The following is a 15,804-nucleotide window of genomic DNA, read 5'->3' as shown; positions in this document are numbered from 1 at the left end:
TTCCTCTTCCTCATGCGCCAGGCTTAGCCTGATTCAATTTAAGGTGCTACATAGAGCACACATAACGGGAGCAAGATTGAGCAGGTTCTTTGGAGTGGAGGACAAATGTGGGAGGTGTGGCGGGAGCCCGGCAAACCACGCACATATGTTTTGGGCGTGCCTGGCACTGGAAGGGTATCGGAAGGGAGTGATTTCGCGAGTGGTGAAGGCCCGGGTCAAACCAGGCTGGGGGTTAGCTCTATTTGGAGTTGCGGAAGAGCCGGGAATGCAGGAGGCGAAAGAGGCCGACGTTGTGGCCTTTGCGTCCCTAGTAGCCCGGCGCAGGATCCTACTCATGTGGAAGGAGGCGAAACCCCCCGGACTGGAGGCCTGGGTAAATGATATGGCGGGGTTCATTAAACTGGAGCAGATAAAGTTTGCCCTGAGAGGATCAGCTCAAGCGGTGGCAACCATTTCTCGACTACCTAGGGGAACGTTAGAGGGAAGACAGATGACCAGCAGCAGCAACCCAGGGGGAAGGGGGGGGGGTTAATTTAGTTTAGGTCAAAGATAATGGGGTTTTGTTACTTGTGTATTGTTAAAAATTTCTGTATTGTTATTGTTGCGTTTGCTTTGTAAGAGGGGAAAAATTGTTGTTTGGGAAAAAAAATTTCAATAAAACATATTTAAAAAAAAAAAAACTACTCCACTCCCCGAAGGGTCACCCGCCCTGTACTACATTCAGGCCCGGGTTTTTATACTCAAATGGCCTCCCCTCGGTAAGGGTGAAGTCCCGCCTGTTACTGGAGAAGTTTGTACTTGGTAGAGGCCACGGAGAAGCAGATGGTCCACACCCTGTGACCTCCATCGAGGTTGTAACATGAATGAGACACTATTGCAGCATAGTCATTTAGGAAATACAGCAGCCAATTTGCAAATAGAAAGCTCCCACACAAAACAACATGATATTAGACAATATGACAATAATCCGTTTTTAGTGATATAGTTTGTGGCATAAATCTTGCCACAAATAACAAAGAACTCCTTTGCGTCCCAGGGCTGATAATCTGACTGATGTGATGACTATAGACAACTAACAGCTTCTGATTAATGAAAGCAGCTGCTTGTGAATGAAAATAATGGAAAATCCTACTGTTTGTACAACGGCAGAAGTGAGCAGCGTTGCACCTGGCTCCGCACCTCAAACAAAACATCGATATTTCCATTACAGCTTTCGAGACTCAAACTGTGCTCAACAATTTTAGATCTTACTGCTCTTTTGTGTTTCTTTTTAAATTTCTGGTACGACCATGTTCAGTTTTGGTCTCCATAGTCAAGTATAAGAATAGGAGGATAGAACAGATGCATGCATGGCTGAAGAGATGGTGCAGGGGGGGGGGGGGGAGGCTTTAGTTTCCTGGATCACTGGGTCCATTGCTGAGAAGGTGGGACAGGTGCAAGTCAGACTGGTGGCAACTGAACCGGAACAGGAGTAACTTTCTTGCGGGAAGGTTGGCTAATGCTGTCGGTGCGAGGGTTAAACTAATTTGGCAGGGGTTGGGTTACAAGGTGGAGGTACAGTAAGGGATAGTACACAGCCAAATATAGAAGAAAAACCAAGTCAGTCAGGAAGGCAGAGCAAAGATGGGCTTGTGGACATGTTAAGACACAAGAGAATATACCACGGCTAGATAGCACTTTCGGTTTCACCCAGGGTCAGGGCGAATCCATTACAGACTTTTTGGCACGCCTACGAAAACTCACTGAATTCGGAGAGTTCGGAACTATGTTAAAGGAAGATCTGAGAGACCGTTTGGTTTGTGGGATCCGCAATGCAACGACTCAATGGAAGCTCCGAACAGAAACTCACTTGGATTTGCAGCGGGCAGTTGAGATTGCTATCTCCCGCGAACGCGCAGAACAGAGAGTCTCACAGGTAAGGCAGATGAGGGCATTGATTAACACATGAGAGTATGATATTATTGTTATCACAGAGGCAAGGTGAGGGAGGGGTGGGACTGGCAGCTCAATATTCCAGGGTATGGAATCTTCAGGCAGGATAGGGGAGGGCAGTGGTGCAAAAGAAGAGATGGTGCCACAATATTGATTAAGGAGTCAATTACTGCAGTGAGGAGGGCTGATATGTTAGCAGGCTCCTCAATTGCAGACCAAGGCAGGCCAGCAGCACGGTTCAATTCCCCTATCAGCTTCCCGAACAGGCACCGGAACGTGGCGACTAGGGGCTTTTCACAGTAATTTCATTTGAAGCCTACTTGTGACAATAAGCGATTTTCATTTCATTTTCATTTCATTTCATGGGTGCAGCATAAAAACAAAAAGGGGGCAATCACATTGCTGGGAGTGTACTAGTCCCCCAAGCAGTCAGGGATATAAGAGTCGATATGTAGGCAAATCAAGGAGAAATGTAAAAATACGGTAGCATAGTGGTTAGCACGACGGCTTCACCGCGCCAGGGTGTCTGCATGTTCTCTCCGTGTGTGCGTGGATTTCCTCCGGGTACTCTGGTTTCCTCCCACAGTCCAAAGATGTGCAGATTAGGTGGATTGGCCATGCTAAATTGCCCTTAGGTTAGATGGGGTTGCAGGGTTACGGGGATAGGGTGGAGTTTGGGTTAAGTATGGTACTCTTTTCAAGAGCCAGTGCAGACCCGATGGGCCAAATGGCCTCCTTCCGCACTGTAAAAAAAATGCTATGAAATAGGGTAATAATCGTAGGGGAATTCAACTTCCCCAATATTAATTGGGATATGCAAAGTGTGAAAGGCTTAGAGGTCTCAAATTCACCTCTATCTGTTCCCCATATCCCTTTAACCCGTTTTTAAAAAATCAGAAATATATCTATCTCCTTCCTGAAACCATTTATTGATTCAGACTCCACTGCATTATGGGGCAGCGAATTCCACAAATTCACCACTCTCTGCGAGAGGTAGTGCCTCCTCATCTCAGTTTTAAATCTACCGCCTCTCAACCGATATACGTGACCTCTCCTTCTCGATTGCCCCCACAAGGGGGAATAGTTGGTCTACGTTTACCTGATCAATCCCTTGTAGTATTTTAGATACCTCGATCAGATCCCCTCTCATTCTTCTAAACTCTAGCGAGTTCAAGCCCAAACTGTTTAATCTCTCCTCATACGCAAACCCTTTCATTCCCGGACACAATCTGGTGAACCTCCTCTGAACCGCTTCCAATGTCACATCTTTCCTCAAATAAGGAGACCACAACTGGACACAATACTCCAGAAGTGGTCTCACCAACACCAAATACAATTGTAACAACACTTCTTTTATACTCCAGTCCTTTTGCAATAAATGCTAACATTCCATTTGCCTTTTTTATTACATGGTGTACCTGCATACCAACTTTCTGCGATTCATGAACAAAGACACCCAGATCTCTCTGCCCAGAGGCATTTTGAATCTGCTTTCCATTTAGATAAGAATTTTCCTTTCTACTTTTTAAGACCAAAATGGTTAACCTCTAGATATACCACATCCACAGGTTCCCCATTACCCACCTTGCTGTTTATGTCCTCAAAAGAACTCAAGCAAGTTTGTCAAGCATGACTTACCCTTCATAAAACCATGCTGACAATGGTGGATTGAGCTTTGTCTTTCTAAATGTTCAGTCATCTCCTCCTTAATGATTTATTCCAGCAACTTCCCTACCACTGAGGTCAAGCTAACCGGTCTATAGTTTCCAACTTTTTGCCTTTCCATTTTTGAATAGGGGCGTCACATTAGCGTGTTTCCAATCCACGGGTCCTTTTCAGAATCCAGGGAATTTTGAAATATTGTAACCAATGCATCCACTATCTTTGCTGCCACCTCCTTTAATACCCTATGGTGCAGACCAACAGGTCCCAGAGATTTATCTGTGTTTAATTCCATTAATTCATTCAATACCTTCTGCCTAGTGATGGATATTGCACCAAGTTCCTCTGCATTAACTGCAGTTTTTGGAATTTTTTTATTACCCTCAACCATGAAAACAGAGGCAAAATATTGATTCAGTGCCTCCGTAATCTCGGTGTTCTCCATTATTACCTCACCAGAATTGTCCTCTAAAGGGCCAACATTTACTTTAACTATTCTCTTCCTCTTTATATACTTATAGAAGCTTTTGGTCTCAGTGTTTATGTTTTCTGCCTGTTTCTTTTCGAAGTTCATCTCAGCTCTTTTGATTTTTTAATAGCCTTTTGCTGAACCTAAAGTTCTCCCAATCCTCCAGTTTACCACTCGCTTTTGCAGTATGGTATGCCCTAGTTTTTGTCTTTGTGCCCTCTTTGACTTCCTTGTTTAGCCATGGACCATTTTTCTCCCTTTTGCAATTCCTCTTCTTCTCAGGAGTATACATTAATTGAGAGGTATTTAATATCTCCCTGAACATCCACCATTGTTCCTCAACTGTTCTACCCTCAATTATTTGTGCCCAGTCTACTTGGGCCAACTCTTTCCTCGGGCCTGCATAATTACCTCTGCCCAACACTAAAACTCTAGTATGGCACTATATCTTCTCTCACTCAATCTGGATTGGAAATTCTAGCATGCTGTGATCACTCCTTCCATGAGGATCCTTAATGACAAGACTATTTTATCAAACCTTCTTTGTTACGTAATACTAAATCTAAAATAGCCTGCTCCCTGGTTGGCTCCATACCATATTGCTCTAAGACACAATCTCTCATACACTCTATGAAATCACCCACGAGGCTACCTTTTGTGAGGGCCACGAAGAATCCAGCACGAGTTGAAGGATAGAAAGAAATAACATTTATTTACAATAACATATATTTATATATCAGCAGCAGCAGCAACTCCTTTGCTGCTCACTCTCCTCTGGCCGGTTCCAAACTGGCCAGCTTTATTTATGCAGGGAATCTGCTAATGATTTCTCCGCCCCCCTCATTGGGGAAGCTCATACTCCCAAAGGATTGTGGGATTGCCATTAGTCCCCAACCAATGGTAAGCAGGCAGGTTATATCACTACCTTTGCCAATTTGATTAATCCAGTCAATATACATGTTAAAAACCCCATGATTACCACTGTATCCTTCTCACAAGCCCTCATTATTTTTTGGATCATTCCATGCCCCACTTTGGAAGTATTCTTCGGGGGCCTGTATATTACTCCTACCAAGGTGTTTTTCCCCTTGTTTCTTATTTCCATCCAAATCAATTCAACATTTTGGCCCCTAGTGTTAATATAATTTCTTAATACAGCCTTGATGTCATCGTAATAATCTTTATTAGTGTCATAAGTAGGCTTAAATTAACACTGCAATGAAGTTACTGTGAAAATCCCAATTGCCACACTCCAGTGCCTATTCAGGTACACTGAGGGAGAATTCCGAATGTCCAATGCACCTAACAGCACGTCTTTCGGGCCTGTGGGAGGAAACCAGAGCACCCAGAGGAAACCCACGCAGACACGGGGAGAATGTGCAGACTCCGCATAGTCAGTGACCCAAGCTGGGAATCGAACCAGGGTCCCTGGTGAAGCAACAGTGTTAACCACTGTGCTACCGGATCTTTAACCAATAGAGCAACTCCACCTCCTGTTGGAAGCAAAAAAGGAAATAGAGTGCGTAGAGGGCCAACATGTTCCGGTAAAGGGTCGAGCAACAAGTGCAGAGAACCCTGGATGTCAATGGATATATAGGATTGGATAAGGGAAAAAATGAAGGCTTACGGCAGATACAGCGGCTGAAAACAGTGGATGCCTGAGAGGAGAACAGAAAGTGCAGGGAGGGTACTTAAAAAATGAAATTAGGAGAGCGAAGAGGGGGCATGAAAATACACTAATGGGCAAAATAAAGGAAATTCCCAAGGTGTTTTATGAGTATATTAAGGGCAAGAGGGTAACCAAGGAAAGAGTAGGGCCTGTTAAAGATCAAGGGAGAAACCTGTGTGTGGAGCCCAAAAACAAGGTGAGGAAGAAAATTTGTATTTTGCACTATGGGGAAGGATGATGCAGGTATAGAAATCAGGGAGGGGGACTGCAATATAACTGAACAGGTTAGCATTGAGAAGGAGGAGGTATTAACAGGCTTCAAAGTGTATAAAAACCCAGATGAGATGTATCCTGGCTGCTGTGTGAGGCAAAGAAGGAGATTGCAAGGGTTCTGATGCTAATTTTCAAATCCTCTCTGGTCACAGAAGAGGTGTCACAGGACTGGAGGGCATCTAATTTGGTACCATTATCGAAGAAGGGAAAACCCAGGAAATTACAGGCCAGTGGTAGAGAAATGATTGGAAAAAATTCTGTAATCTCCGCTTGGAGAGGCAAGCATTAATCAAGGACAGTCAGCATATCTTTTTCACAGGGAGATCATGTATAACAAACTTTTCGAGGAGGTGATGAGTTATGCAGATGAGGGCAGTGCAATTGATGGACTCTACATGAACTTCAGTGATGCTTTTGACAAGGTCCCGCATGGGAGACTAATCAAGAAGAGAAGAGCCCATTGGATCCAAGGCAATTTGGCAAATTGGATCCAAAATTGGCTTAGTGGAACAAGGCAGAGGCTGATGGTCGTAGGTTGTTTTTGTAACTGGAAGCCTGTGTCCAGTGGTGTACCATAGGAATCAGTGCTGGGTCCTCTGTTGTTTGTAGTGTACATTAACAATCTAGATGTAAATGTGAGGGGGGGGGGGGGGGGGGGGGGGGCAGCAGGGAGCAAGAGATTTAGAAGAGATTTGAGGGAAACCCATTTGACCCAGAGGGTGGTGGGAATCTAAAACTTACTGCCTGATAGGGTAGTAGAGGCAGGAACACTCACAACATTTAAGAAGCATCTAGATGAGTACTTGAAACTCCATAGCATAAAAGGCTATAACTGCAAGTGCTGGAAAATGGGATTAGGATAGGTGCTTGATGGCCGGTACAGACGATGGGCTGAAATGCCTCTTTCTGTGTTGTATAATTCTATGACTCTATAACCAGCTTTTCTATTTATTCCTCCTCCAGGTGTTGTTTTTCTTTATTTGTCCCACGGCTTTGTCTTTCAATGTCACTCCATTTGTCATTTAATCACACCTGCTTTACAACCTATGCCCTAGTGTTCCTTCCCCACTCTCCCCACGCCTTTGTACACAAGATTGTAAGAATTAGGGGAAGGCCATTCATCTCCTGAAAACCGCCATTCGATAAGATCATGGCAACTCCATTTTCCTGTCCATACCCATAACCCTCGACTCCCTTGTAGATCAAAAATCTGTCTAACTCAGCTTTGAAGATATTCAATGATCCAGCGTCCACTGCTTGCTAGGTGAGAGAATTCTAAAGATTAACAACCCCCAACAGAAAACAAACCTCTCCTCATCTCCGTCTTCAGGGGGTGATTGTGGCACAATGGTAGCATCACTGGTCGAGTAATCCAGAGGCCCAGGCTCATGATCATGGATTCAAATCTCACCATGGCAGCTGGTAGAACTTAAATTACATGAATAAATATGGACTATAAAGCTAGTGTCAGTAATGGTGACCATGAATAAATCAATCAACAATTGTCATGAAGGCTCACCTGGCTCTCTCATGTCCTTTATGGAAGGAAATCTATCTTACCCGGACTGGCCTACTTGTGACACCAGCTCCACGGCAATGTGGTTGACTCTTAACTGCCCTCCGAAATGGTCCAGCAAAACACTCAATTCAAGAGCAATTAGGGACAGGCAACATATTTCACGAAATAATTAATTTAAAACAAAAAATGGGTGACCCCTAATTTTTAAACTATGTCCCCTTGTTCTACTCTCCCTACAAGGGAAAATATTGCCTTGGTATCCTCCGTATGAAGTCCCCTCAGGATCTAATATGTTACATTTTTCTAAACTCCAATGGGTATAAGCCCAACCTGCTCAATCTTTCCTTGTTAGATAACCTCTCCATCCCAGGAATCAGTTGAGTGAACCGACTCTGAACTGTTTCCAATGCAATTATGTATTTTCCTAAATAAGGAGATCAGGAGCTCAAGACTGTACACAGTCAGTATTTCAGATGAGGTCTCATTTCCCTACATGTATATCCCATTCCTCTTGCAATAAACACTAATAATTAATTTGCCTTCCTAATCACTTGCTGTACCTGCACACTAACCTTTTGTGATTCACGTACCAAGACACCCAGATCCTCCATACCACTGAGTTCTGCAATCTCTCAACATTTAAATAGTATATTGCTTTTCTATCCCTCCGGCCTAAAGTGGACAAATTCACATTTACCCACATTACATTCTATCTATAGAATTTTGCTCACCCACTTAACCCATCCCTATCTCTCTGTAAGACTCTTTATCTTCTCTTGACAACACAGTTTTCTATCTACCTTGATGTCACCGGCAAATGTAGCTACCATACTTTCCATACTTGCTTAAAACAGAAAAATTTATCATTTATTCCAGTTCTGATTTAAGGTTCTGAAATATTAACTTTTTTTTTCTCTCTGCACTGATGCTGTTTATCGGCTGAGTATGTCCAGTAATTTATACTCCTATTTCCAGAATGGACCCTGTGCACTGAAAGTACGCACGTGAAATATTGTAAATGCTCATTGTATCTTCCTTCAATGCTGTTCAACCTGGATATGAATCTACATCACTGGTTATAGAAAAATAAATATTTCACCTACATTGTTTTTGACATTGATATTCACTCCCTTCTTCAAAAGCAGCTCCATTCGAGTCAGGTCATTCCTCTTCGCTGCATCATGAAAATCCAGCTCCGACTGTAGTACTTCAGGAAAAGACAAAATACCAGCATGAGACAGAATCTTCCAGTACCACAGCGCGATAGCAGCACCGCACAATACCACAGCGCAATGTCGCCACAGCGCGATAGCAGCACCGCACAATACCACAGCGCAATGTCACCACAGCGCAATGTCGCCACAGCGCAATGTCGCCACAGCGCAATAGCAACATCGCACAATACCACAGCGCAATGTCGCCACAGCGCAATGTCGCCACAGCGCAATGTCGTCACAGCGCAATGTCGCCACAGCGCAATAGCAGCACCGCACAATACCACAGCGCAATGTCGCCACAGCGCAATGTCGCCACAGCGCAATGTCGCCACAGCGCAATAGCAGCACCGCACAATACCACAGCGCAATGTCACCACAGCGCAATGTCGCCACAGCGCAATGTCGCCACAGCGCAATAGCAACATCGCACAATACCACAGCGCAATGTCGCCACAGCGCAATGTCGCCACAGCGCAATGTCGTCACAGCGCAATGTCGCCACAGCGCAATAGCAGCACCGCACAATACCACAGCGCAATGTCGCCACAGCGCAATGTCGCCACAGCGCAATGTCACCACAGCGCAATGTCGCCACAGCGCAATGTCGCCACAGCGCAATGTCGCCACAGCGCAATGTCACCACAGCGCAATGTCACCACAGCGCAATGTCACCACAGCGCAATAGCAGCACCGCACAATAACACAGCGCAATGTCACCACAGCGCAATGTCACCACAGCGTAATAGCAGCACCGCACAATACCACAGCGCAATGTCGCCACAGCGCAATGTCACCACAGCGCAATGTCACCACAGCGTAATAGCAGCACCGCACAATACCACAGCGCAATGTCGCCACAGCGCAATGTCGCCACAGCGCAATAGTACTATCAGGAAAGAATGGAGAGAATGGAATGGGAAGAATAGATTTTGAGATGACCGGATCAACATTTTGAAAGTTATGAAGTGATGGTCAGAGTTAATATGGAATGTTTTCACTTGCAAAAGAATCCAAAACTAGGGCCATCAAAACAAGACTGATATTAACCAATCCAGAGAAATAAAGAGAAAAGTCTTCACTGAGAGAGATGATAGATAGATAAGATAGAATTTACAGTGCAGAAGGAGGCCATTCGGCCCATCAAGTCTGCACCGGCTCTTGGAAAGAGCATCCTACCCAAGGTCCACACCTCCACCCTATCCCCATAACCCAGTAACCCCACCCAACACTAAGGGCAATTTTGGACACTAAGGGCAATTTAGCATGGCCAATCCACCTAACCTGCACATCTTTGGAGTGTAGGTAGGAGTGCAGACCAGTCAGACTGGATGACTTGTTCCTATGCTGCAGATTCTAGATAGAATCATAGAGTCATACAGCACAGAAAAGACCCTTCGGCCCATCAATTCTGTGCCAGTCAAAAACAACCAGCAAAATATTCAAATCCCATTTTCCAGCTCTTGGCCCATAGCCTTGTATGACTTGGGATCACAAGTGCACATCTAAATGCTTCTTAAATGTTATGAGGGTCTCTGCCTCCACCACCCTTTCAGGCAACAAGTTCCAAACTCTGTGTGAAAAGGTTTTTCCTCACATCACCTCTAAACCTTAGATCTATTCTCCCTGGCCACTGATCCCTCCACCAAGGGGAAAGGTTTCTTCCTGTCTACTCTATCGATGCCCCTCATAATTTTAAACATCTCAATCATGTCCCCCTCCATGCCCCCTATTTTCCTCTGCTTCAAGGAAAACAACACCAGTTAATCCAATCTCTCTTCATAACTAAAACTCTCTAGTGCAGGCAGCATGCTGATAAATCTCCCCTGGACCCTTTCCAGTGTGATCATTAGCACTGGGCTAAATCGCTGGCTTTTAAAGCAGACCAAGGCAGGCCAGCAGCACGGTTCAATTCCCATACCAGCCTCCCCGAACAAGCGTCGGAATGTGGCGACTAGGGGCTTTTCACAGTAACTTCATTTGAAGCCTACTTGTGACAATAAGCGATTTTCATTTCATTTTTTTCATTTCATATCCGTCCTAAAATGTGGATTTCAGAACTGCACACAATACTCTAATTGTGGCCTAACCAACATTTTGTATAGTTCCAGCATAACCTCCCTGCTCTTAAACTCTATGCCTCAGCTTATAAAGGCAAGTATATCAAATGCCTTCTTTTTCTTTAAATGTTTTTATTACGGCAATTATATATATATCATACACATGCAAAACCAAATAGAGAACAAACAGGAAATCTTATAACAAATAAATAACCAACAGATCCACGTCCCATCCTTACTGCTGTTACCCTCCACCCACTCAGCCTCCCTTTTTTTTAAACCCCAAAGTCCCCCCCTCTCCCGCCAACTTAACTATCCTGGAAGAAATTGATAAATGGTTTCCCTCTCCGGGCAGACCCCACCACAGATCCCCTCATGGCGAACTTAATATTTTCCATCCTGAGGAACTCTGCGAGGTCGCTCACCCACGGCTCCGGGTTCGGCAGCCCCGAGTCCCTCCATCCCAACAAGATCCGTCTCCGGGCTACCAAAGACCAAAGCGTAGGGCTCTCTCATCCACTGGACTCCCGGGTCTTCCGACACTCCAAAAATTGTCAACCCTGGACTCGGAACCACCTTCACCCTCAGCACCTCAGACATCACATCAGCGAACCCTGCCAGTATCCCTCCAGTTTCGGACAGGCCCGAAACATGTGGACATGGTTGCCCCCCCCCCCCCCCCCCCAGCGCACCGCCCACACGTATCCTCCGACCCCTCAAAAAAAATCATATGCGGCCCCTCAAAAAACCGTCATATCCGCCACTGTCATATGCGGTCTGTGAGCATAAATTGGATGAGGCTAAGGGTAGAGCACAAAGAGGATGCATTCATCCTTCTCAGAGCCTCTTCCCATAACCCAGCCCCCAGCGCCCTCCCAGCCCTTCCTCCCACTTCCATTTAACATCTCCTATCGGGGAGCCCTCAGAGTCCATTAATTCTTTGTAAATCTCCGACAACCTGCCCTCACCAACTCTTGCTTTCGGCACCACTTTGTCCTGCAACTCCAGGGGTGACAGATCGGGATTGGACAGCACCTGTTTCCTCACATAATCCTGAACCTGTAAGTACCAAAACCCAGAATAATACAGTGCAGAAGAGGCCCTTCGGCCCATCGAGTCTGCACCGATGCATGAACAATACCCGATACCCGACCTGCCCCCCTAATCACATTTGCCAGCACTTGGCCCATAGCCTTGAGTGTTATGACGTGCCAAGTGCTCATCAAGGTACATTTTAAAGTATGTGAGGCAACCAGCCTCTACCACCCTCCCAGGCAGTGCATTCCAGACCGTCACCACCCTCTGGCTAAAAAAGCTTTATCTCCAATCCTCCCCTAAACCTCCTGCCCCTCACCTTCAACCTGTGTCTCCTCGTGACTGACCCTTCAACTAAGGGGAACAGCTGCTCCCTATCCACCCTGTCCATGCCCCTCATAATCTGCACACCTCGATTAGGTCACCCCTCAGTCTTCTCTGCTCCAGTGAAAACAACTCAAGCCTATCCAACCTCTCTTCATAAGTGAAATGCTCCATCCCAGGCAACATCCTGGTGAATCTCCTCTGCACTCCCTCCAGTGTAATCACATCCTATGGGCAGCATGGTAGCACAGTGGTTAGCACGGTTGCTTCACAGCGCCAGGGTCCCAGGTTCGATTCCCGGCTTGGGTCACTGTCTGTGCGAAATCTGCACGTTCTCCCCGTGTCTGCATGGGTTTCCTCCGGGTGCTCCGGTTTCCTCCCACGATCCAAAGATATGCAAGTTAGGTGGATTGGCCTTGCTAAATTGCCCTTAGTGTCCAAAAAGATTAGGTGGGGTTACTGGGTTACGGGTATAGGGTGGAGGTGTGGGCTTAAGTGGGGCGCTCTTTCCAAAAGGGCCGGTGCAGACTTGATGGGCTGAATGGTCTCCTTCTGCACTGTAAATTCTATGCATGTAATTCTATGTGGGGACCAAATTGCACACAGTACTCTAGCTGTGGCCTTTCCAAAGTTCTATACAACTGCAACATGACCTCCTATGACCTCCCTGCTTTTGTAATCCGTGCCCCGATTGATAACGGCATTCCTGCTGGGCAGTTCATACTCCCCTACCAACCCCTCCAAGCTTGAAAAGCTGCCCCCACAAGCGCCATCAACAGTTCTCCCAAGCTAGTGCCCTTACACGGGGCTGCCTCCATCCGCTCCCATACCGACCCCTCTCCCACTATCCACTTCCTTACCATGGCCATATTTCTGCCCAGTAATAGTTCATTAAATTTGGCAACACCAGCCCACACCCCCTCCACGTCCCCGCTCCAACAGCACCTTCTTCACCCGAGGGGCCTTCCCCGTCCACACAAACCTCAAGATCAATGAATTGATCTTCCTTAAAAAGGCCTTTGAAATAAAAATCGGAAGGTTCTGAAACACAAATAAAAACCTCGGGAGTACAGTCATCTTCACGGACTGCACCCTCCCTGCCAATGACAACGGGAGCTTGTCCCACCTCTTAAAATCCCCCTTCAATTGCTCCACCAGCTGGGCCAAATTCCATTTAGGTAATTGCTCCCATCTCCGCGCCACCTGGATACCTGCCCACTATCTTAAAACAGCAGATCACCCAACTTTCTGTCCTGCCTCCTTGCCTGGATTGGAAATACCTCACTCTTCCCCATATTTAACTTCAGTCCAGAGAACTGTCCGAATTCATCAAAACATCCATGATACCTCCAATAATTTCCAATGGGTCCGATATGTAGAGTAACAGATCATCTGCATATAGCGAGACCCTATGCTCCAACCCCTGCCAATCCCTTGACGCTCTAAGCACCATTGCCAGTGGCTCTATCGCCAAGGAAAAGACCAATGGGGAGAGTGGGCATCCCTGCCAAGTCCCACAGTACAGTGTTAAATACCCCAAACTCACCGGGTTCATCCTTACACTCACTGCCGGAGCCCGATACAACAGCCAGACCTAATCCACAAACCCCTGCCCGAACCCAAACCATCCCAGTACCTCCCAGAAATATTCCCATTCTACCCAATCAAAAACCTTCTCCGCATCCATAGCGGTTGCCACCTCCACATTCCATCCCTCTGAGGGCATCATTAAAGCATTCAATGTTAGCCGACAGATGCCTCCCCTTAACAAACCCCGTCTGCTCTTATTCTATCACCCCCTCAATCTGCGAGGCCAAGATCTTAGCCAACAACTTGACATCCACATTCAGCAGTGATATCGGGCGGTAGGCCCTTATTCTTCTTCAAAATTAAAGATGTGGAGGCCTGCGATAAAGTGGTTGGGATGTGGGGGGGTCCAATACCACTACATCCCTACCGTCCTTCACCCGTACCAATCTCCTTCGCCGCCTCCTGCTTCCTGAGTTGGTGGGCCAGCATCCTACTAGCCTTCTTCCCGTACTCATACACTGCCCCTCTGCAACTCTCCTACTATCTTCCCCGTGGACACCAACCCGAAATCCATCTCGAGCTTCTACCTCTGCTTCAGCAGTACTGTCTCTGGGGGCATCAAACATCTCCTGTCCACCCGCAGAATCTCATCTACCAGCCTTGCCATCTTTGCCCACTCCTCCCTCTCCCCCCGGATCTATATAAACCTCCCCTAATCACTGCCTTGAGTGCCTCCCGCAGCGTGGTGGCCGAGACCGCCCCTGTATCATTGAGTTCCACATACCCCCGAATGGCAGCCCTCACCCACTCACATACCTCCTCATTCGCCAGCAACCCTACCACTGCGGGCACTAGGCGCTGGGCTCCCCCCCCCCCCCCCCCCAATTTCCGGTCCATTTCCAAGTCCACCCAATGTGGCACGTGATCTGACACCAAGTCGACCATCCCCGCCAATAATGTCGTACCTACCGCAAAATTATCAATCCGACAGCATACCTCTGCACAGGTGAGAAGTACGAATTATGAAAACTCCTTTGCCCTCGGCCTCCCAAACCTCCACGGGTCCACCCCACTCCCATGCGCTCCACGAATCCCTTCAGCTCCTTCACCACTGCCGACACACTCCCCGAGTTCGGGCTCAACCGGGCCAACCTTGGATCAATGACCGTGTTAAAGCCCCCCCTCCCCCCATAATTAGTCGGTGAGATTCAGGGCCTCTGCCTCTGTAGCAGGGTCCTCCCCACCCTCGGCACCTTCTCCGCCCACGCAAAGTCAGAAATCATCGTGTCCACTTTCCGAAAAAAGGCCTTTGGTATAAAGATCGGGAGAGATTGAAAGATAAGCAAGAACCTCGGTAGAATATCCATTTTCACCACTTGGACCCTCCCTGGCAGCGTTAAGTGCAGTGGATCCCACCTCTTAAGATCCTACCCAGCCTCCTCCACCAGCTTCGTTAAGTTCCACTTATGGAGCCGCGTCCATTCCCTCGATACCCGAATCCCAAAGTACCTAAACCTATCCCGCGCTACCCCCTAAATTAACCCGCAATCCCAGCTCATTCACCGGGAATACCTCGCTTTTCCCTACATTCAGTTTGTACCCGAAGCCTTCAAGCCTCCCAGCAGGCCCATAATCCTTCCCATACTCTTCAACGGATCGTCCCCCCTCTCCCCCCCTCGTCCCCCCTCACCTCCCCTCGTCCCTCTCCCTCACCTCCCCTCGTTCCCCCCTCTCCCTCACCTCCCTCGTTCCCCCCTCTCCCTCACCTCCCCTCGTCCCCTCTCCCTCACCTCCCCTTGTCCCCCCCTCTCCTCGTCCCCCCTCACCTCCCCTCGTCCCCATCACCTCCCCTCGTCCCCATCACCTCCCCTTGTCCCCACACTCCCCCTCACCTCCCCTCTCCCCCTCACCTCCCCTCGTACCCCATCTCACCTTCACCTCCCCTCGTCCCCACACTCCCCCTCACCCACACCTCCCCTCGTCCTCCCTCTCCCCTCACCTCCCCTCGTCCTCCCTCTCCCCCTCACCTCCCCTCGTCCTCCCTCTCCCCCTCACCTCCCCTCGTCCTCCCTCTCCCCCTCACCTCCCCTCGTCCTCACCTCCCCTCGTCCCCCCTC

General features: G+C 47.5%; 1 protein-coding gene across 5 annotated transcripts in view; it reads right to left on the bottom strand.

Moving 5' to 3' along the window:
- The window catches only part of ankdd1a (ankyrin repeat and death domain containing 1A), a 205,058-nt gene that overhangs the window by 184,091 nt on the left and 5,163 nt on the right, over nucleotides 1-15,804 (bottom strand). For all 5 annotated transcript variants that reach the window (XM_072468816.1, XM_072468820.1, XM_072468817.1 and 2 more), the window contains exon 2: nucleotides 8,628-8,731. In XM_072468816.1, coding sequence (XP_072324917.1) covers nucleotides 8,628-8,731 — 104 coding nt within the window. The remainder of the gene's footprint in view (nucleotides 1-8,627; nucleotides 8,732-15,804) is intronic.

This window comes from Scyliorhinus torazame, chromosome 12 (assembly GCF_047496885.1).
Source record: "Scyliorhinus torazame isolate Kashiwa2021f chromosome 12, sScyTor2.1, whole genome shotgun sequence".
Taxonomy (NCBI): Eukaryota; Metazoa; Chordata; class Chondrichthyes; order Carcharhiniformes; family Scyliorhinidae; genus Scyliorhinus; species Scyliorhinus torazame.
The sequence above is the reverse complement of the archived record's forward strand: the minus strand, read 5'-3'. Positions and strand labels throughout refer to the sequence as shown.